The sequence below is a fragment of the Drosophila albomicans genome, chromosome 2L, assembly GCF_009650485.2.
Source record: "Drosophila albomicans strain 15112-1751.03 chromosome 2L, ASM965048v2, whole genome shotgun sequence".
Taxonomy (NCBI): domain Eukaryota; kingdom Metazoa; phylum Arthropoda; class Insecta; order Diptera; family Drosophilidae; genus Drosophila; species Drosophila albomicans.
In genome coordinates this window covers 8,467,117-8,489,785 of record NC_047628.2, presented here as the reverse complement: position 1 = coordinate 8,489,785, position 22,669 = coordinate 8,467,117, and the positions used below count along the sequence as shown (strand labels likewise).

Below are 22,669 nucleotides of genomic sequence, written 5' to 3'. Positions count from 1 at the left end.
TATGATTTCTTTTATATAGTCATATTCTGTTGTACTAGAATGTAAACTGTTAACATTTTATGTGGATACTAAAACATGTTTGATGTGTGATATAGGAATGGAACGACTACAATCTGCGCTGGAATGAAACAGAATATGGCGGCGTCAAGGATCTCCGCATCACGCCCAACAAACTGTGGAAGCCCGATGTGCTCATGTACAATAGGTAAGTGCCCCAAGTATCCAACTCAGCCCAGCCCAGGAGGTTCTGGCTGAACTACATCTGACTAACCAAATAACGAATAAGCGATAAACCGACCGAAAATCGATAATTTGATGTGACAAATATAATGTTGATAGTGCGCTACGTAGCCAGAATTTAAAGCAGTCATATAACATTACCTCTGCTATATAGGTATAAAGTCCCTAATAAACCACATATTCTATATATATAATATATCGATAATCGATGGTAAGTTTTCAGTTGTACATCAGCATTATATATATTAATACATTTATAATTATCAAGCCAGAATATACTAGTTGAGTCATGTAACCTATCTTATAAAATATTTCCGTTCTAGCGTTAAAATTTTCAGTTTCGAGCTATGTACTATTATAATATATTATATCGATTACGTAGTTGGTTAGTGCACTTTAGTTTATTAAACGAAACGCCTCTTGCGTTTCTTAGCTAGTTTTATTTGTAATGTATAGTCCATTGATTGCTCAGCTCAAGTTTTATTTTGTTTTGTTTTAAATTGTTTTTTAATGGAGTACAGGAGCTTAAAAAATCGGAATTTAAAATGAATCAAAAAAATTTGTATAATATCTCCATTACTCCAGAATAAAAATGCAGTTAAAATATTATTTGTAACTTTAGCTGAATATGTTTCAAGTTTCGTTATCATTTCCCATTCGATTTGCAAAAGCAAATACCCAAAACGAGTTAAGCTACTGTATCAACTTTTTACATATATATGACATATTATAAGCGTATCATAATCCACTCGCTATTGTTTGTGTGTCTACTATATTATAAAAAAGAAGCAAAGCTGAAACTTAAACATAACGACTATGTTTTTGTTTTAGTTAGTTCTTTGTATTTGTATTTCAATGTTACCCAAATTTTTGATTTGCTTTCAATGTTTATGTTGAACAAACGACTAAAAAATTAACCCAAATAGAAAAACAAAAATCTTCAACCTAAATATGTCTAAAAACCAAAAAAAAAAAAAAAAAAAAAATACATACATATGTTGTTTACTTCAAATAAGAGTAGTTTACACGCAGTGGTGTTCTAGTGGGACTGTACATTGTCAGCTTGCCGTTGATGTGGGCCTCACATTGTAATTGGATTCGTAATGCTAACCGAACGTACATATAAACCGTAATATCTAATATAAACTAATAACAGCTTAACAGCCAAGCAGCTAAACACAGCTCAATTAAAAAGCCTAAATAATATCTCAGTCTAAACTCCATGAACTTAAACACTTTGTTTAACCAGAATATTATGCAAGTAGTTTGTTCGAAACAATTTGAAAAAAAAAAACAAACTAAAATAGCAATACGAAAAGTTAAGAATCATTTTACTATAAATATATATCGATAGATTCATCATACCTGAACAGATCGTACAACCTATATAAAACTATAAACAACTAGTACTTACATATAGTATATCTAACTCATGTGGTCTGTATAGTCAATGCATATGTAGAATATTGTTTGCTCTTTTTGTACTTACTATTTCCGAACAAAAGACAATAACCAACATAAGAGATTGTTCAACAATATGCTGGTGTAATATTTCTGGTTAGACGTTCAGTACTTGAATTTATTTAGCCATCAATCAAATTTACAACAACAATGTAATTCTCCTATTTGTTGTAGCTTGCAAAAAAAAAATTGAAAAAAAAAATATGAAGGCAAAATAGATTTTCAAGTATTGTGCATGAGAAATCAAATCCCTCGTACTAAACAACAATTAAATAAAACTCATATATAAATAATACCAATGAAAAATTCAAAACCAAAAAACAAAAAAAAAGTTAAACCTAATACCCAAACGTGCCGCAACAAAGCGAAAACAAAATCTCGACTTTGTTGGCACCTCTAAAAACTAATATCCCAAAACATTTTGTTAATTGCTAACCCACATCCCACACATCACATATACATACACACACATACACCACAAAATTAATTAAATGTATTAACTAAATTTTTAAAAATATTTTTAAAATTTTTTTTTATACATATTTATGTAAGCGATATGTGAATTATATTTTTCATCATATTAGTTAGACTAAACACAACTCAAAAGCTCTAAATGTCAACTCTATGAACTCATTCGTTATTTACTACAAGAAGTAAAGTATAGCACAAGTCATGTATATCAATTGCGTAAATAGAAATCAAGTTTTTCAGAATTGAAAATAAGCTTTTAAAAAAATTATTGTACAAAAGTTTAAACTCTCGTTCTCGGTTAACCGGGAATTTAATGTGCTTTCCAAAAAAAAATTAATAAATACATTTTGAAATGTATCTATTGAATTATTTTCGTAATCTATTAAGTTTTCATTGTCCGATATTGAATTAGTTATTAACTCAATAGTTTGGTCTCTAGGTTAATGTTCTAAAGCTATTTATATCCCCAAACGATGTAAGCAAAGTCTAAATCGAATACCATATTTTTCTCAATCTTGACATTTTCTCAATTTCCTCAAGTTCGGTTCGACATATTTTCAGAGGATAACATCTACAAACTGAATAATTGAGTTGCAAAACGTGCTCAATTATCATCAAGTGCTTAGCCTTTTTGCAGCTAAACTCTTAGCTTTTTTGCTGCCGCAGTTTGCTGATGCGGTTGCTCCATCTGGTACTTGTATTTCTCTTATTTCAACTTCTTCTTTTATTTTGGACAGCTCATCAATGAATTTTGTGCTAAATGCTTATATTCGAATCACGCTCCGAATGCAGACAAACTTTTGCCTAATTCACGTATCAATCACTCAACAATAAGTACAAATTTTTGGCCCGAAACTTTATTTCCATTTGCTTTCTTCACTTACTCCATGTTCCAACATACAAACGAACTCCTCGATTCGTACTAACATACTATGTGTATACCTCACTATATGCTATCTGTCTATTCGTATATCTATGTGTGAAAGTCTTTCTGTGTATGTGTCTGAGTGTCTAGTTAATATATGAGTATAACAAAAAAAAAAAACAATAACTACGCCGCTTCAGCGCTAATAACGCTGCTCATACATCATACGCCCCATAAGACAAGCAAACCATTTTCACCTTATGAAAAAAAAAAAAAAAAAAAATAGAAAATAGAACGAATGCTCGAATCTCGAATATCCCTTAGACAATTTAGAAGTCAACTATTAATATATCTGAAAAATCTAATAATTAAAAAAATATATATGCAACCATTAATTTATATTGTGAAAATCTATGCCATTAAACGCCAGACCTGTATAGTCTTTAGAGTCATTTTTCTATGCACTGAGAATAATAATAATAACAATGATTGCTTGATAATTGGCAAAAAGCAATTGAAATCCACATAATTACAATTTCATATCATACTCATTCCCATTTACAGGCGGTAAGCTTATAAATGTTATTCAGTGTTAGCAAACAAGTTATTGAATGTGTATGTGAGCGAGTTAATGTATGCGTGCGAGCGAGTGTGTGCGTGTGTGTGCGTTGGAGTGTTTACCATTTACCCAAGTAATCAATTGTTATCAATGTCGATTGTGTGTGCTATTTTCCGTTTTATTTAGCTATGTTTCACTGTGTCTATAAATATAAATATTTTCATGCCTTCCATGTTAGTCGATGTCCAGTTATAACAATTCTGTTGTAATTTCAATACCATAGCAATACTCATTTTAATGTGTAAGTCTTTACATTAAGTCTCGATTGACAACAAAAGCATACCAAATCATTTGTCATCCCATTAAGTGTACTGTAAGTTAGTTTAAGTTTTTTTTTAAGCTCAGCTTAGTTGCATGTCAGCTCAGCTTATTTATTTAGACTTACATTTACTGATAGTTGCAAATCAAACACAAACACTCGCACACACAATGGAGTGTAAACCTAATGAAGTATCTCAAGTGTGCACAATTTCCCATCAAAGGGCCAGAACAAGTTTAGCCGCACAATTGTGGGTTTTGCACACAAAGTTCTCATTTATCACTTTGATGTTGTCTTCTGTTAAATCAACAGGCATTTTCTATTCAAAATTAAATACGATAAATAATAGAGGACTCTTTGAATTTGAACTGTATTCAAGCAGATAGGTAAAACGTATTTCGACTTCTGTTGTGCAAACATAAAATCACTTCTCACATAAGAAATCAATATATTGCAGATATCAGATATGCTGCAGAATAAGAGTTGAGAGTTTCAATTATAAACACAACTACAACTACGTTGTGCTCTTTTATTGCTCTCGTAAGCAAAAAGTTGAGAATATTCTCAGCTTATGTACAAAGTATATTTTAAAAGCCTTTCACAATTTCTTGTATTAACTTCACTGATGGCAGTAAAAAAGCATAGCATACTTTTAAGCTGCGTGCTAAAATCTTTTACTATTCAGTGGCAAAAAGCAAGTGCCATAACAAAATGAACTGAAACATTTTAAGCCATAACTTAAATGTCAAAATTTCTTGCTGGTGCAATAAAAAAAATAAAGAAGAAATTATCCAACTGGCGACTAAAAACTACTTAAATGCCACAAATCCCCTGGCTGCGACTCGAACACACTCTAAGCATTTCTGGGAGGCACCTAAAAAGCGCGTTAAGCTCAACATAAAACTGGCTGGCTGGGACACAAATGAAGACAAATATGGCAGGTGCACACATTTTAGCTAAAATGCACCTGGCAGAGAGTCAAGTAGTCTTTTTTTCATTTGCTTTAGCTTTTTCTGCTTCAACTAATTGCAAGTTATGCTGATGTTGAAACTGCAGTGGAGCTTACTGAGTCACATTTTTGCGACTGATTGACGGCAGATTTACGAGCTGTGACTAAAAGAGCACATTTGGCCCTCGATTAGGGTTGGGATTAAGAACAAAAGGCTTGAAAGCCATGAACATTCGAGGCGTAGGCTCAGGTTTAATTTGCCTGGCACGCAGCATCCGGTGTTGATTACGGAATGGCAATGAAAGCGGACTACACAGGTTCCGGCTGAGAGAAGAGGTACTGAGAGGAATAAAATTCATATTGATTAGCTATGTAGTCATTTGGATTGAGTCTGGGGAAATCACTGTATGGGTGGGAAGAAACTGAAACTAGATGGACTTTTGGGGCCGCAGTCAGTGGCCCATGAGCAATGGGCGTGGCATGTACACGCACACTGCGTGTGTCTTCCTACACCGAAAACCTTTTGGCTGTCAACTTTATTTACTAATGAACTTGCGCATTGCGTAGCCAGGGTCGATGTAGTCGAGGCAATAATCAATGCCACGACTGTTCCAGCCAATAATTTCACACCAATTTCGCCAAATGCTTTCATCGACTCATTAAGACTTAATCGTGGTAAATTTACAATGCCTCAGTTCTGCCTCGATTCTGATGGACATCGTTAGGCAATGCACGTCTTGCGTTTCAGATTTGAGGGAGATTGCGTTGTGTGGAACAACAGCTGAGCGACTGACTTTCATTTCGTTTAATTTATTAATTCTTCTCTGCTTTTCTTTTCTTTTCTTTTCTTTTCGTCTTGGCCATGGTCACAGCCACCGTCACAGCCTGAGTTGGCCAACATTTGTGGACCCTGCTAGCCTAATTTGTATGCGTCGTCAGTGCTGCTAATGTGTGGCCATCATTTAGATCAATAGCAAGACGACAAGGCTTATAGATACAAATACAGTTACATTCACAGCTTCTATATTATATATATACACACACACACGCATACAGTGCTCCCAATTGAGCATGTATTCGCTTTGACTTTGGCCTTGTGCCCAGCTATGCGAAACCCATCAACGCCTTCTGCAATCAATCTGCCCGGCTTCAATTTTCGTAATTTGTTTATGCTGATTTCAATGTGCGCCATACTAAGTCTCCACCCAAAAGATGTTTAATTGAGATACTTTTTACGGGCCGCCTAGATTAAAAGCGACTAATGTCAATATCAACAAGGCAGCAAAAGCTGACGACGCTTCACAAATCTTGAATGCTCTTCCAATTACAATATATCAATGAGGTTTGTCAATGAAACTATTTTCAGAAAGAATCTACAAAAGTTTCTTGAGTTCCAGTTGTATTCACGCGATTTAATGCCAAAGAAATTTCATGCCAAAAATAACATTTGTAGGATGTGCAAGGGTATAAATAAATAACATAAATTTGGAAAGTGAAAAGCTTTTACATTAATTGCAATGTTATCTGGTATCTGGCGTAAACAGATTACAAAGCATGTGCAAGTTTATAAGTAAGTCGAAAAGCCGCCTTCGAAGGACCAAGAGGCATACCCAAATGAGATTGACAGCGGTTGTGGCTTAGCCAAGCGAACCGTCGACCAAATTCGGGCGCATTTGCTCGTGTACTTGGTGAAGTCTGAAACAGACCAACATCAATTTTAATAATGCCTGGCAATGATTTTATTTATTTGTTTGAGCCAAGCCAAGCCAAACCAAGTCCTGGTCTTGTTTTAGTACAAGAGCAGCCAAGGCCGTGGCAAACGCTGCCAAATCTTGTGCTTTCAAATATTAAAATGTACGTCCGAATTTAAATGTGAAATGAGATTGGTCAGCCAGTGAAAGTACTACTTATAAAAGACGAGTGCGATGAAGGCATTGAATAACTGATAACTGTGTAGTTACGCAGACAATCAGCTTATTAGTTCAGCCAGTTATTCCATTATTTACGAAATAATAAAAGTTTCATTTGAAATGAAGAGAAATCAAAATGGACAATTAACAGGAACAGGAATGAGATTAATTAATATTTATATGATATTAAAATTTCTATTTTCTTTAGAGATTTATTTACAATTTTTTAAACATATTAACTTTGTGGCTATCCACAAGCACACAGATATTTGGGATATGCTCTGAGCTATTAATCCAATTAGTGGAAATTGTATTGTTGTTGTTGGCACATTGGCACGTCTCTTACTGCTGCCGACCACAATCTCTCAAGCCTTAACGCGCAACAGCAGCTTCTGTGGCACCTGTGGCACATGGGTCTTGTCCGTGCTTAGGCCATCATTACAACCGGCCGCTAATCAGGGCACAAATTCCACTTAAATGCCACAACAATAGCATGTAAGCTACGGTTACTGCCACATGGCGCATGCCACTTACTTACCTCTTACACCCACACAGCAACCAAACTGCACACAGGTGGTATGACGGCCAATTAAATGCACACTTTGACCACAAAATCACAAACGCCATGATTTAAAGTGCGTATCTGCATCTCTCTCTTTAGTGTCTCACTCTCTCTCTTTAGTCTCTATCACACGCAATCACACATTTTGTTGAACACAAAATGATGGCAAACAGCTCGTAACTCAAAATATCTATGCAAATTGCGTATAAAATGTTTGTGCAACAGTTTTTTGAGTACGCCTCTCAACCAAAAATAAAAGTAATTGCATTTTATTTCAATGCAAGAGAAAGCAATTCCGCAAATATACATTTCAATGCCACTCTCACTCGCTGCTCTGAGTCCTTAGTGCTCACTTTTTGTACAGATTACGTACATATATATGGTATACTATATATGATTTGGGCCACTTGCGACTGGCTTTCAGCATACAAATTTGTCTGAGACTCATTTGCATATGCACAGAGAGATTTACCATGTAGTTAGATGCAGATATTGTATCTAACAGATGTCATTTACGCAGCCCAAAAAGTGCTGACAACAAAATTGTCATTTGTTTCATCAAATGATGCGGCTAACTATGGTTAATATTCTGCACAATTGCCAGTGGAATAAATGAATACCATTCTGCAGATGCAAATATTGTCTCGAAGTGAATTTATTTGAAACATAGAACTAATTGGACAGTTAGAATTATCACCAAACTTCTGTGGATATGAATTTCGCACTAGTTTAATTTATTATATCTGCAACTCAAAGATAATTTTTGCACTTCAGAACAGCAATTACAATATTATGGAATGGCGTAAGATTTAATAACTAATACTTAAATAGATTAATATAAATTAAATGAAAATAAATAAACAATTTTAATTTCTTTACATTTTTATTTTTATTATTCTGTTCGTTTCATGTAAGAGACCTCATTAAGAGCCAATAAAAGTAGACTGTATCGAATATCGTAATATAAGTAGAATTAGGTATTTAAATGTTATATCTGATATGTTATACTTAGTATAAGAGCAAAAACACAACAACACTGATTTGACCACATCCACCTAGTATAGATATCCCTAGAGCTGTTCCTTTAATTGAACACACAAAACAAATCACAACTCTCCTGGCCCCCAGCTCTATCCAAAAGCAAAAATATATATTTTTTATAACTAGCCAAAATGAAAATGAAATCAAAGCGCAAATCACATGAAACAAAACAACAATTATAAATAATAACTACAACAAAAAAGAACCTATCACAAATAAAATCAAAAACTATATAACAAAAAATAAGAAAATGAATATGACAATGAAAATAGAATAATATATAAACAATTGTACAATAATTTAGCGCGGATGAGGGATTCGATGGCACGTATCACACCAACATTGTGGTCAAACATAACGGCAGTTGTCTGTACGTGCCCCCTGGTATCTTCAAGAGCACATGCAAGATAGACATCACGTGGTTCCCATTTGATGACCAACATTGCGAAATGAAATTCGGTAGTTGGACTTACGATGGAAATCAGGTAAAGTGTTTAGTACACATTACAGTACAAGTACAGTACAAGTAACAGTACACGCCACAAATCAAAAAAAGAGCTAACACCGTACACCGGAACAGTAATGACTGGCTACACCGTTCACAGAGGTCACAATCACGCTTTCACACTCATAAACAAGAAAAAACACAACCAACTAATACACGCATACGTGCACATGCACAACACCAATAGGCAGGAAGAAAATAAAGGGAGGTGACTTTTGCAGAATATTCTAGGATGCGACAGTATGAAATAGGTGTAAAACAACTTGAGGTTCGACGAATATTTAGTTATTCAAAGAGTCGTAAAACTCTTACTACTTTCCTTTATGCTTTTCCAAACTATCGCTATCTCTCTTGCTCTCTCTCTCTCTCACTCTTTGTAATCTCACTCTCTGTCTATCTCTCTACTTCCATCTATATCTATCCAAATCTGTATTCCAGTTTTTTTTATATCCCTCACGTCGAACAATTCTTTGCGTTTTTGCGAATTACAAAACCAAAAGTATCAAAAGTGTTTAATAAAAAAACAAAACACTAAAAAAACTATTAACGGTTTAGTGTTGGGTAAAATTTTCAAAACTAATTTTGAATATTTTATGACAACACCTAGGTGTTTACAGTTATATTTGAGTGAATACATAGAAGTTGCCCTTTGTGTATTGCCAGTGCAATTGTATTTTCAACTACTCCTTGAAGTAGTTCTCAGCACTGGAAATCACACAATTTGAGCATTATATAGAAATGGAATCATGTGTGAGACCCTTGAAATTTACGAAATGAAATTTCAGTTTCAACTATTTTGCATGTTAGCAGACCAAAAACCACGCCCAAAACAATGAATCAAAGCTATGAAATATGTTTGGACGTACGTAAAGACTCTTAATGGAAGTGAAACAAAAAGAGGTTTTCAATACCAACCAATACCATTTAATATTATATTCACGTTTCTTTGCACTCAAAACGCAATTTCAAACTAAGTAAACTTAAGATAAAAAAATCTATTATTATAAATAAAGCTCTCTACTTTGCTCGCTCTGTCTCGTACACCTTGAACACATGCTCTCTTTGTACATAAATGTTGTTTCAACGTGGCTTTAAGTGAAGTCTCAAATTTAATATAAAATAAAACTAAAAATGTTAAATTTCTTTTTCTCCAAAAACAATAAAAACTCAAACTCAAAACAATGACCAACCATTGAAAAAAATAAAAACAAACAAAAAAATTCGTTTCTCTCAAAACAAATTTTTTTTGAAAATACCAAAAAAAAAAAAAAAAAAAAAAAAAAAAAACAAAAAAAATTACAATAAAAATCGTTGAAAAAATCAGTTGGATTTGGTTTTGAATTCCGAAGATGGAGGGGATCTTTCCGATTTCATAACAAATGGCGAGTGGTACTTGCTTGGTTAGTAAAAATCATCATAAACCTAATGCTTATATCACTGTGTTTCGTTGTCATGTGTAAATGTCTTCAATCTTCTAAATACATGCATATTTATTATATAAATATATCATTATTTTGCTTATTGTTTTGTATATATCAATTACATTGTAGTACAATTTTAGGCAAAAATGCTTCATAGAACCATTTTATTTGCTGGCGTTCTCTTTTTGATTTCATTTGAACTTTTGATTCGTAGTGTAAATAGCAAATAAATGTATATATTACTATAAGTATTTATTGTATACGAATCCCAATAAGATTTGTGTACAATTGTGTGTATAAATGTATCAGTGTCATGCAACACAATTATTTCGAGTATTACTAATCGTCAATTTTATCGTCCAGCCATGCCCGGAAAGAAGAATACCATAGTCTACCAGTGCTGCCCAGAACCATATGTCGATATCACCTTTACTATACAAATTCGCCGACGTACTTTATATTATTTTTTCAATTTAATTGTGCCATGCGTGCTAATCTCATCGATGGCCCTCCTGGGCTTCACATTGCCACCCGACTCGGGCGAAAAATTAACGCTGGGTAAGTATTGCTTAGTACAGTAGAAATCAAGAAACAACTTCAACTCTCCGACACTGATTGACCCCCTTTATGACCAGTTATTATGATATTTATATTATACTTTATCTTATAAGCTTTTTTCAGCGTGTGGTAAATGTGACAATAAAAAAGTGTTTTGGTTAGGGTTTTCGTAAGGTTTTTGTTCAGGTAAAGCAGCGGTAGCGAAATGAGGCTTAGCTGGATTATTAATATATATACATATATATTTAAAAAAAAAAAACTTAATTACATCCAAAAATCAAAGTATACGCTGCTCCTAAAATTAGTTAGTCTAAAAAGTGCATGTTTTATTATTCAGTATAAATAAAACAACGTAAACGTAAAAATAATAAACAAGAGTGTTGCCCTCTTAAACTTTGCTTCTCAAATCGTATATTCTATTCCATTTAGTTGATGCAAAGGGCAAAACTCTCAACATGCTAACTAAAAGCTTTAGAGCAACAACAAAACTTTTAAATCCCTTAAAAAAACCAAAACAAAAAAAAAAGTATTTAAAACTAAAATGCGTAAAATAAAAACCAAATGAAATTTATTTAATAATATTTGTTACTTTTTGTCTTTAATATTTTCAGTCGATTTTGCTTTGGCGTTTCTTTTTAAATTCTTTTTATATAAGTATTTATTGTATCTCTTGTTCCAGGCGTAACTATACTACTCTCATTAACAGTATTTCTAAACCTTGTTGCCGAGTCTATGCCGACAACGTCGGATGCTGTTCCTCTTATAGGTACACACACACGCTATTTATTTAACAAAATTACAAAAAAAAAGTTAACCTAACCTCAAAAAAAAAAAACAAAAAAATTAAAAATGAAAAAGAGGCAGTACGAAAAAAAAACGAAATTAACAAATGTGCTGTGTTTAATGCTGTTTTTAGTTGTCATTAGTTTTTCTACAGTAGTGCAATGAAAGCTAACCAACAAAACAAAATACAAAACTAACAAGATATTCGAAACCACAAAATACCAATTATTTAGATCTTAAACCCCAGACACACACACATACACACACACACAGACAGACGTAAACACACATACAGACATACACAAATGCACACGCATACAAGTACACTGCGTCCATCGTATGGAGAATGAAAATATGCCACATACTTATCTTAATTCTATACGTATGTTTGCTAATAGATATGTATATTCTAACTTCTGGACTTTAACTGTGTGCCACAAAATCAATACATATTTCAGTTTCAGCCAGCTACTACTCTACTTCTCTTCCTGCCGGAACTTTTGGATAGACCTTTGCAATGATAGCTCCATATTATTATACCAAACACAAGCAATACCCGAAGAAACACCTCCGAAAAAATATCTCTTTCACAAACTATCTAACTACCTATTTCTCTCTATGTCTCTATCTGTCTCTGTCTCTGTCTCTGTTACTGTCACTGTCACTGTCTAATAAATGTAACGTACCGAAAAACCAGCCGGAGCAATTTTTCTTTCAACTTCTTAATTACTGATCATTTAGTTAGCTGACTACTTTAAAATATATAGAATATTTTTTACTCCTTCTAATACTGCTACTTCTGCTACTTTTTTGATCATTAACTACCCAATTCAGCTGTTCCAAGTAGTCGCGCATCAAGAGCTCTGACAATAATTGGTATTTGACCACACGAAACACACACTCACACTCACGAATCACTACTCACGAGTCACGAATCACGAAGTCACAAACCTCAATCAGACGTTCCACACAAATTCATAATCGATATTCGAATCGCAAATGAAAAGTTTTCGTTATCATTTCCATATTCATTTCCATACTTGCTGTTTGAAAAGCGTATGTTAAGCTGTCCCCTACTCCAATCCCATTTAAAAAGCTTAGTTTATCAGTTGTTGTTTCTGTCGATTCGTTTGTTTTCTCTACGTGTTTGCCACTAGATGATATTTGTTTTCATATACTTATATCATTTATTTTATTCTTCTGTTCTTAGCCTGACTAATTAATTTCTTTAACAAAAAAAAAAAACCTTAAAAAAAAAAAACAAAAACATATTAAAATAAACTAAAGCCAAAACGAACATTATGTAAATAAGCTTCTCTATCGATAGAGTAGTATATCATAATCATGTTAGGAGAGGTCGCATTAATTGCCTGAACAATAGTATCATCTACTAATTAAAAGCATAGCAGCATTTAAATCGCATTTAAACGTAGAGCAAATACAATTAAAGACATCTAATCTTTATATCTATATACTTGTTAAATGTATTCTTTAAACAAAAATAGCTAAATTGTATATAGCCAAAAACTATAAACAAATCCAACGAACAACCTTTTTTCGCTACCAATTCTCAAACGCTACAACAAATTGGGCTAAAACTAAGCCAACTAGTCAGAAAACACATGAAGAAACCAAAACAAATATAACATCAAATTTCAATATGATTTTTCGAGCATTTACAGCAATGGTCATGAAAATATGCGCACTTAAAGAAAAAATTCTTAAAGACTAACCAAATCAATACAGACACATGAAATCGAATGCTTTTCTTTCCTTTACTATAATTATAATATTTATATCAGTTTTATACAAAACTATTTACTACTTTACAAAAGTTTTAACACATTAAAACTACAGTCAGTGTGCATATTTTCAACACCAGCAATATGAATACCAAAAATGATATTTGAAAACAGAACATTTCACTCGCATTGTGCCTGTTGGCGAAGTCCATTAACTCTAACATAGATAATTTGATAAATGTGGCCAGTTAGACACTGTCAATTGCAATATGTAAAAAATAGTTATATTTTTATGATTTTGTATGCATAAAAGAACCACGAATAACAATTACTAAAACAACAACATTGATATACAACATACTATATATATACTCGTATATTCACATCAATGTCAGTATATGGTAAAGGTTTGTATTCAAGGCAAAAATATAATAAAAACAAATGCAATCAAAATGAAAACGAAAACGAAAATGAAACGCAGCCAAATGTCATTTTGATACTTGGTAAGGTAGAGAGGAAAAATCGAATGATAGGCAACCATTAACAATAACCAAAACAAATAAAAAAACATACAATCATACAGACATGTATATAGTATGTTCATGTTTATATAGCATTTAGGCTAAGAATTATTCATAAATATAATACAGAAGCTAAATGCTTTGTAGATTTGGTAGGTATAACATATATTAAAGTTGAATTACTTATAAGCTATGGACAAATTTGAAAAATAATAAAACAAAAAACAACGAAACACTGTAAATAAATTACACTTGAACTGACGTAAGTACACACAGCAGACTCAGACACACGCATACTGCACACGCACAACAAACTTAACAAGAAAAACCAAGAACATGAACCACAAAGTCTAAGAACTCTCAACGAAACAACACACGACAATGAAAAACCGAAAAGCGCATGCCACAAACAAACCAAACTGGCCAAAAGGCCAAAAGTTCTCAGTCTTAGCCATGCCACTATCACTCTCTTTCGCTCTCTCTCTCTCTCTCTCTCTCTTTCTCTAACTCTATCTCTTTCTCTGTTAATCTCACCCTGTCAATATAACTTTCCAAATCGGTAACTATCTCGTTTGGCAAAGAACTCTCTCAAACCTGCACCCAGTCACATAAGAAACCCAAACCGAACACTCACAACTCACAAATCACACCCAAATCAATCTTAAATAAATATATTTTCTTGCTCAAAATATATATACACAAAAAATAGTCAAAGAAATCTCTAAAATTCTCATATTTACGCACCTGTAAAATCCCAAATTTTAAATGAAAGAATCCCACCGAGCATAAGCAAAACCCCCCACAACTTCCCGCTAAACGAAACTCAACTAAACTAAGCGAAACGCTAAAACCAAAAAAAAAAACAAAAAACCAAATAAGATTATCAAAGCGCAACATTTGAACTTGCATTTATGCAGATCCATTTGACCTGATGGTAGACTTGCAACTCCACATAATATCGTATCGCTCATCATGCGTTCATATTATGTCATATTATATCCGACCCAACTTCCGATCTCTTCCAACAACGACCCACCGATGAGCGTTGAAATCATTTGCATGCACTGTGCATCAAATTCCTTACCAAATGTCCACTGGCCCCACATTTAACCCGGGTGGCACGTAGCAAATTAAATGGGCCGCATGGCAGAGTGGCAAATTGACGACACGTAGCGCTAAACTCGTTGCCTCGAAAGAAAAAATTATAAGAATAATACAAAAAAGAAGGGAAAAGTGCAGAAAAGTAGAGACAGCACGCAGACTTCAGTTCAATTTACAAAATATTCTCATCTAATGCCAGAAACTTGCCACTTGCCACTTGCCATCGCCACTCGCCACTTTCGGTGGCCTTCTTCACAGTGCAAACTAATGGGTAAAAGTTGGAAGATTGTGCACCTTACTTACCACCATTAAGCTTTTAAAAAGTTGAGCCAACTAAAAAAAATACGAAATGAAAACATTCATTTGTTGGAATGTTGTGAAAATTTGGGCCAAAATGTTTAGTGCTTGGTCAGAGTTCGTTAGTTAATGACTCCCGTAATGTCAAGGGTTAAGAAGTTCAAACTTCTAAAGTAACTGTAATTATAGATCTAAATTTTCAGTGTCGCTCTAAAGATGTAAGCTGATAGCACGGGACTAATTAAAAGTTCAGCTTAACTGTGACATCAACAAAATAAAACTGACCATTATTAGAAGAATGAAATAATATTATAATGAAATGTAAATCTTTATTTAACATAAAAAGGATAAAAACAGTAAAATCTAGTATAAAGTTTAGCTAAAAAACGTTTTCCAAGATTTTCACAACATTCAACTGACATATGTGTGTTCAACTTTGAGAAAGCTAATTGGCGTTATTATATATATTATACATTGTATACTAAATGTATCCCCAAACAAGTACCCTCACTTTACAAACGCTTAAGTTGAGACCCCTTGCCCAACTTTCCCCATTTCGCAAATGCCCGGTTTTTGAGTTTCATGTTCGTGACTTCAAAGCATACAAAAATCATATTACTCATCACTTTTCAAGCACACATCATTCGAGATCCGAGATTGAAATCAAACGTAATCATCATTAAAAGTATATACTAAATATATACTAAAAATTGAAAACAATAGAAAAGAAAATACCAAAGCCACACCAACAACACAAAAACACCCCCATCATGGCGGCGTCTTAAAAGAGAAAAAAGCAAAACAAAACAAATCAAACGAACTCAGAACAACTCGAACACAACTAACTAAACAACAACCACAACAATAACCACACACAGAACTTGTGAAATGCCCTTGATATGTCTTTTTTAAAGTTTCGTTTTTTTATGTCACAAGAAACAACACCAACATACGTTTTATAATTTCGTTTTCTTGTCATTATTTATATTGTATTTTATCAAACGAAATTCTTTTGTTTCAGGAGTTACAATTCTTCTATCGCTCACAGTGTTTCTCAACCTTGTAGCTGAGACATTGCCCCAAGTATCTGATGCAATCCCCTTGTTAGGTAGCGATTGCATTTAAAAAACATACAAATGCAAATATATATTCAAATTTGTCAAAAAAAAAAAACAAAAAACAAAACAAAAATCAAAACGTTAATTAACAAATTACTTAATATGATTTATATATACGTACATACATACTATATATATATATCTATATATATTCATAAATATTATTGTTATTGTTGTTATATATATATATCAATTATGATTACTCACACACATTGCTAAATTGTTCGCATATATAATCCTTAATTAAAACCAAAAACCAAACAACAAATCTTACAACATAAATAAAGTATTAGTCTAACTAAAACAAAGTCAACAAATACAAAATGCTAAGTGCCAAAAGTTGTTAAATGTTATTTGTGTACTTCGTAATATGTTTACTAATTACAACAAGTTTTAAATTAATTACTAAACCAACTCAACTAACGCTCTCTCTCTCTATCTCTCGCTCTATCTATATCTCTATCTTGTTCGAAAATTGAACTTCAAATAATATTTATATATATAATGACGCCGTTTCTTAGTTGATCATATTATTATGTTGCTATCTCTGTTTTACAAACACTCTATCAACGTCACATCTCTCTCTCTCTCTCTCTCTCTTTTCGTTCGCTTTTTAAAAAGTCAATATCTTCGGTAGACATACCAAAGCTCAGTGCTACGGCACTGCATCCACACCCATCACAATATACCAAATCAAGCAACGCAAAACCCGTACAAGAAATCTTTTAAATGCTATCGTTATCTACTTACAACACTTCTGATCTATAACTCTTAAAAACTCAAAACTTTCTCTACAACTTCTTCACTTGTCATTGGTACGTGGCTGACTTATACAACTATTATAGGCATATATATTCTATATACTATGTAGAAACTACCCAGCACTAATCTAAGAGCCACGTCAATGATACAATCAATTCACTTCAATACAATTACTCCAATATTTCCGCAAAATTTTGTGCTGCTTTTATCGGTGCAATAGATTTCAAAAATTTAATAATATTCTACTCAATTATACTTTACCTCTGAATATGAATTTGAAGAAACCCAATTTCTTTCAACTTTTCAATTCGTTTTTTCAACATTTTCCAATTATGCAATTCGGAACTGTATTCCGATCAATTCGTTTGATAAGAAACCTCTCCGAATTTGAATTTTGAAACTATTAAAAAAAGTCATATGATATTCCTCAACCGATTACCAAGTTTCTTCTAATTATATGTAGAATTTCATAAAAATACATTTATTTTAAAATGTATACACTTTAAGCAAAATGTTAACATTAAAAAAATATATTTCTTTAATTGCTCTATTGCATTTGACAAAAAAGCACACAACCTGAAAACTTCGATTTGTAATTATTCAAAAACATATTGAACTTCTATTATAAACTTATATTCTATATACATATTATATATATTTAATGCAGTACAAACTAATTGTACTTATTTTCACTTCGCAATTATGTAACTCTTTCAAAACAAAATGAAAATGTAATTACAAAAGATACTTATGAGACAGATTTCAATACAAGTGAGTTTGGGAAAATACTTGTGAAATAACATTTGAATTAAATGCCGATAAGAGATATATATATATATCATCGCCGCTCACGTCGCCGATCGATGAAGATGAAAGAAAGAAAGAAGTTTTATTCTTATGGTATTATTTAACTATTTTTGCTAATAGCTTTGATTTGTACTTGATTTATTTTGTTTCTCTCACTCTCATTCACCCATGCCTCACATTGTTTAGAAACGTTAACTGCATACGCATAGAATCACCCAAAAAATATAAAAATATATCATATATATATGCATATATATATACACCCAAAGTTCCACCTTGCCACAAAAAAAGTATCTTAAAGTTCGTACACACAAGTTAAAAAAAAATAATCAATTTTAAAAAATTCATGACCACCTCCAAAAATTCCACGCCACCAAACCACCACACGCTATATATTTCCAAATTAGCACCTATCCTTTAATACTTGATAATTATTTGTTATAATACTATCACGCAGTCATTAAGCTACTTATAAATACTATTTACACTTTTTGACCCATTTCTCGGAATGATATTTTTTGCTCAAGAACCTTTTTGATCGATATTCGAATAAACTTCTAAACCGCAGAATAAATAAAAAAAACTAAAACGTTTCATATGAAAATATAAAAATATCATTTCGTATAGTTTGATTTATTATTTTCATTTGTATTTTTTTTTTTAAATGTGCAAAAATGGGTCAGAAATTTGTATCTCTGCATTCGCTTGCCATTCATTTTGGATTGATACTCGTTGAACCCATCAATCAAATTGCACTGTCATTACAAAATGTTATATAATACCAATAAACCGCATAAATAAAAACGTTTAAATTCTATCTATGTAAATACGTAATATATACTTGAGCACAAGCACCCTCAAGTAAAGCACAGCGCGCAAAAAAAAACCAAACAAAAATTGAACAAAAAAAGGTTCAGCCAAAAAATATCATTTAGCAAAAGACCAACAATATCTAGCTGGACACGAGTTGTAAATATCGTAATAAATCGCTATAGAAAGTACTTTTCTACTACAGCCCGTGTCAGCAGACTATCTAACTATCTTTCTGTCCTTATTTTACTCTACATGGTATCTTCAATTCTATTGCTTCTCTCCAACTAACTACACATATTTTTGGCAGATAACCTAACGTTTATCCTAACAACAAAAGAATGGTCCTTTTTTTCATATCAATTGCTTTTGTTTTTTGACTGAATCAACAAATTTTTCGAACCAAATATTTGCAGGTGTTACAATTCTACTGTCGCAAACAGTTTTCTCTTTATTGGTCGGTAATGTCATAACAAAGACGAGCGAAGCCGTACCGCTGCTAGGTACTAGTACAATCACGTTCTTAAATAATTATAATTTTTATAATTTTCCAATTAAAAAACAACAACAACAAATCCAGAATTTCCTAGCGCTATAAAAACCAATAACTTTTTCTCTTTTAGCTGCTAAAAAAACGAATGTAGCAAACGAAAAGTTTCCAAATAAAAAATCAGCTGATTAAAATCGATATTTTATGAAATATATATCTTGTACAAAATTAAATAATTAGTGCGACTGCAGGCTTCTCTGCAGTGCGTTTAAAGTAGGTAAATCTGAACAAATCGAACAATATCGAGAGCATGAAGTACAACTCCAAAGGATAACATAACAAATGCAAATACTTTCCTATGGCTGCCGTAGATATACCCAAAAAAAAACTCCCCAACAATCGTAACAAATGCTTCTTTAGAGTTTGGCTGAACCTCTTTTTTAATCTTAAGGTAGAATGCTGAGCAGAACAAGAAAACTTCAGCATCTACAGAGAAAGCAATGACTAACAAAAAATTAAGTGAATCTCTTCGGATTGTCGAAGGTAAAATCCTCTTGCAGACAAAATTTGTAAATATAATTGAATAATTAAGAGATAGATGATTCGTATTTTAAGGATCTCGCTAATTTCACGTACAAATAATATTGTCCGACAATAAAATAATACATTTTATTATTTTCATAATGAAATAAATCAACATTTTTGACAACTTTAATGTTTAAGTAATATGAGTAAAAAATTAATTGAAGTAAAATACTCTGCAAAGGAAAATCTTAAACTCTCGTAGTATCTTCAACACTAACACTAGATAACCAATCCATAAATATGCTACGGAGGGTGCTTGGCTTAACTTAACAACCCTCTCTAAACAATCGTTTAAATAAGTACAAATTCGTACGCAATATGCAAGCTAAGAATGCGTTAAAATTGTATACAAACATTTTGTATATATCGAACAGAGACACGTTTTGAAATACCTCATATCCAAGTATCAAAAGCTGACTAAATAATGAAAAATTGTTCTAAATCGCAAGCCGTAAAACGCCTTAAATCAATAATTGCAATTTATACATAAAAAAAATCATTAAATATTCACTAAATATACCGCAACAAAAACTAAACATTTAATTTACATAAACAAAAATAATAATAAACTACAAATTTGTTCATTTGAGCAAATGAATTCATTAACTCAGAACATTTTCTAGTTGTTCAACTTGTACAGAAAATACAGAAAAAACAATAACAATCAAAAAATGGCTTCAATTTTTTTAATGCATGAATATTATGTTTTTTTTATTCATAATATTTTACGAGATTAGAAGACAGTCAAGTAGTTTGTTGAAAATAGTCAAGAAAACCTTTCGGTGACTAAATAATTGCCCGATGCACGTAAATATAGCATACTTTTTGGCGCAAATAACGAACATGCGATTTGTATAATAATTCAACTTAATAACATAATTTATTTCGATATCTTTAACAAATTTAAACATTGCTTGCACTGAAATCATTTCAACACACTTCAGGCAATAGCACATTTATTCCAGTCAAAACTATTTGGACAGTCGCCAGTTAATAATCAATAAAAAAAAAACGAGTTTTGAAACAGCAAATGAATACCGACTATATGACTGACTTTTAATGCTCCTCATTTTCTTTGTTATTTAACTTAGTTGATGCACACATAATGCATGAATTAATCGTAAAATAGAGGAGAGTCTAAACTGCATGTTAAAGCATGATGTAAACGTGAAATCAAAGCAAAAAAAAAATGTAATGCATGTCTCCATACCCCGTAATTTGAGTAGTAGCTAAATCGTGTAGTCCTGCATCCGATAAATCACAGCATTTGTATGCCACAAAAATTGACACAGTAAACTTGATCCACTCTAATTCTCAAACTCTACTACTTATTATGAAAAGAAAAGAAAAAAAAAATACTAACTAACGTAATGTAAATGCTGTTTTATTGTAAATTATTATTTCGAAATCTTTTGTTCTTAGTGTTGCGCAAAAAGTTGAGACCCATTGAACAGTCCACTAATCCAATAAAACTTTCTATTTTGCTTGTTATCGATCCATACACAAAAACACGACACGAAATTTAGGTACATATTTCAACTGCATCATGTTCATGGTTGCATCGTCTGTGGTGCTAACGGTTGTGGTGCTCAACTATCATCATCGCACAGCGGATATTCACGAGATGCCACCGTGGGTAAGTAATCGATTGAAAGTACCCAACACAACACAACAACATATTGATATCGCATCTGTTTTGTCAGATCAAATCCGTTTTCCTACAATGGCTGCCCTGGATACTGCGCATGGGTCGGCCTGGTCGCAAGATCACGCGCAAATCAATATTATTAAGCAATCGCATGAAAGAGCTGGAATTGAAGGAACGTTCTTCCAAATCCTTACTAGCCAATGTGCTCGATATCGATGATGATTTTCGTCATACAATATCAGGCTCACAGACCGCCATCGGTTCGTCGGCGTAAGTTCCTACTTTTTCCAATGATGCTCCACATTATATTAAATGCTCAATTTGATATCTACAGTAGCTTTGGTCGACCCACAACGGTGGAGGAGCATCACACTGCAATAGGCTGCAATCACAAAGATTTACACTTAATTCTTAAAGAATTGCAATTTATAACGGCGCGCATGCGCAAAGCTGACGACGAAGCGGAATTGATAAGCGATTGGAAATTCGCTGCAATGGTTGTGGATAGGTAAATTTAATTTAAATGTTTAATCAGATAAGGAAAGTCATTGATACATTGCTTAAAGGTTATACTTTTAGAAAGTAGACCTCTTAGTTATAAGAAGATAAAATGACAAAAACGGTCGGTGCTTTCAATTCAAATCTTAATTTCTATGGTTGATAATTAAAAATATTTTTAATGTTGTTGTTAGTTTTTGTATAACGGGTTTTTCAGTACTTTTTATGAATATTTATTTTTGTATATTTTATTGAATCTTAATTTCTTTGGTTAATAATCTGTTGTATTTGGAATGTTGTAAAAAGTTTTTGTATTTCGGTTTATATCAGATTTGTTTTTGGTATATTTTACCAAATCTTAATTTTATTGGTTGACAATCTGGTAAATTTCGTATTTTATAGAATTCCGGTATACTTCAGAATATGTTTGGTATATTATTTTTGTATATTTAATCGAAAATCCTTTCTCGACTTGCTTTTAACACATAGTCGAGTACATTCGGCTTTTGCTTTCCGTTTTAAGTGAAAATTAAGCAATTTTAAGCATTTATTTACAATAGAAGCAATTATTTATCAAATCTGCCTAATAAACCATTCACATAAAGCAAAACCCATATCTAGTCAATAACTAATACAGTGCCTGCAA

The 22,669-nt window shown here is 32.5% G+C and overlaps 1 protein-coding gene across 18 annotated transcripts in view; it reads left to right on the top strand.

The window, feature by feature from the left end:
- Window positions 1-22,669, top strand: part of LOC117564246 (neuronal acetylcholine receptor subunit alpha-7) — a 128,444-nt gene that overhangs the window by 101,372 nt on the left and 4,403 nt on the right. For 6 of the 18 annotated variants that reach the window (XM_052003173.1, XM_034242940.2, XM_052003174.1 and 3 more), the window contains 9 exons: window positions 96-205; window positions 8,682-8,862; window positions 10,207-10,282; window positions 10,667-10,861; window positions 11,541-11,627; window positions 16,327-16,413; window positions 21,404-21,513; window positions 21,581-21,795; window positions 21,860-22,033. In XM_052003173.1, the coding sequence (XP_051859133.1) occupies window positions 96-205; window positions 8,682-8,862; window positions 10,207-10,282; window positions 10,667-10,861; window positions 11,541-11,627; window positions 16,327-16,413; window positions 21,404-21,513; window positions 21,581-21,795; window positions 21,860-22,033 (1,235 nt within the window). Of the gene's footprint in view, window positions 1-95; window positions 206-8,681; window positions 8,863-10,206; window positions 10,283-10,666; window positions 11,371-11,540; window positions 11,628-16,326; window positions 16,414-21,403; window positions 21,514-21,580; window positions 21,796-21,859; window positions 22,034-22,669 lie in introns of those variants that run through there. The other 12 variants (XM_052003180.1, XM_052003177.1, XM_052003178.1 and 9 more) reach the window with 8 other exon arrangements.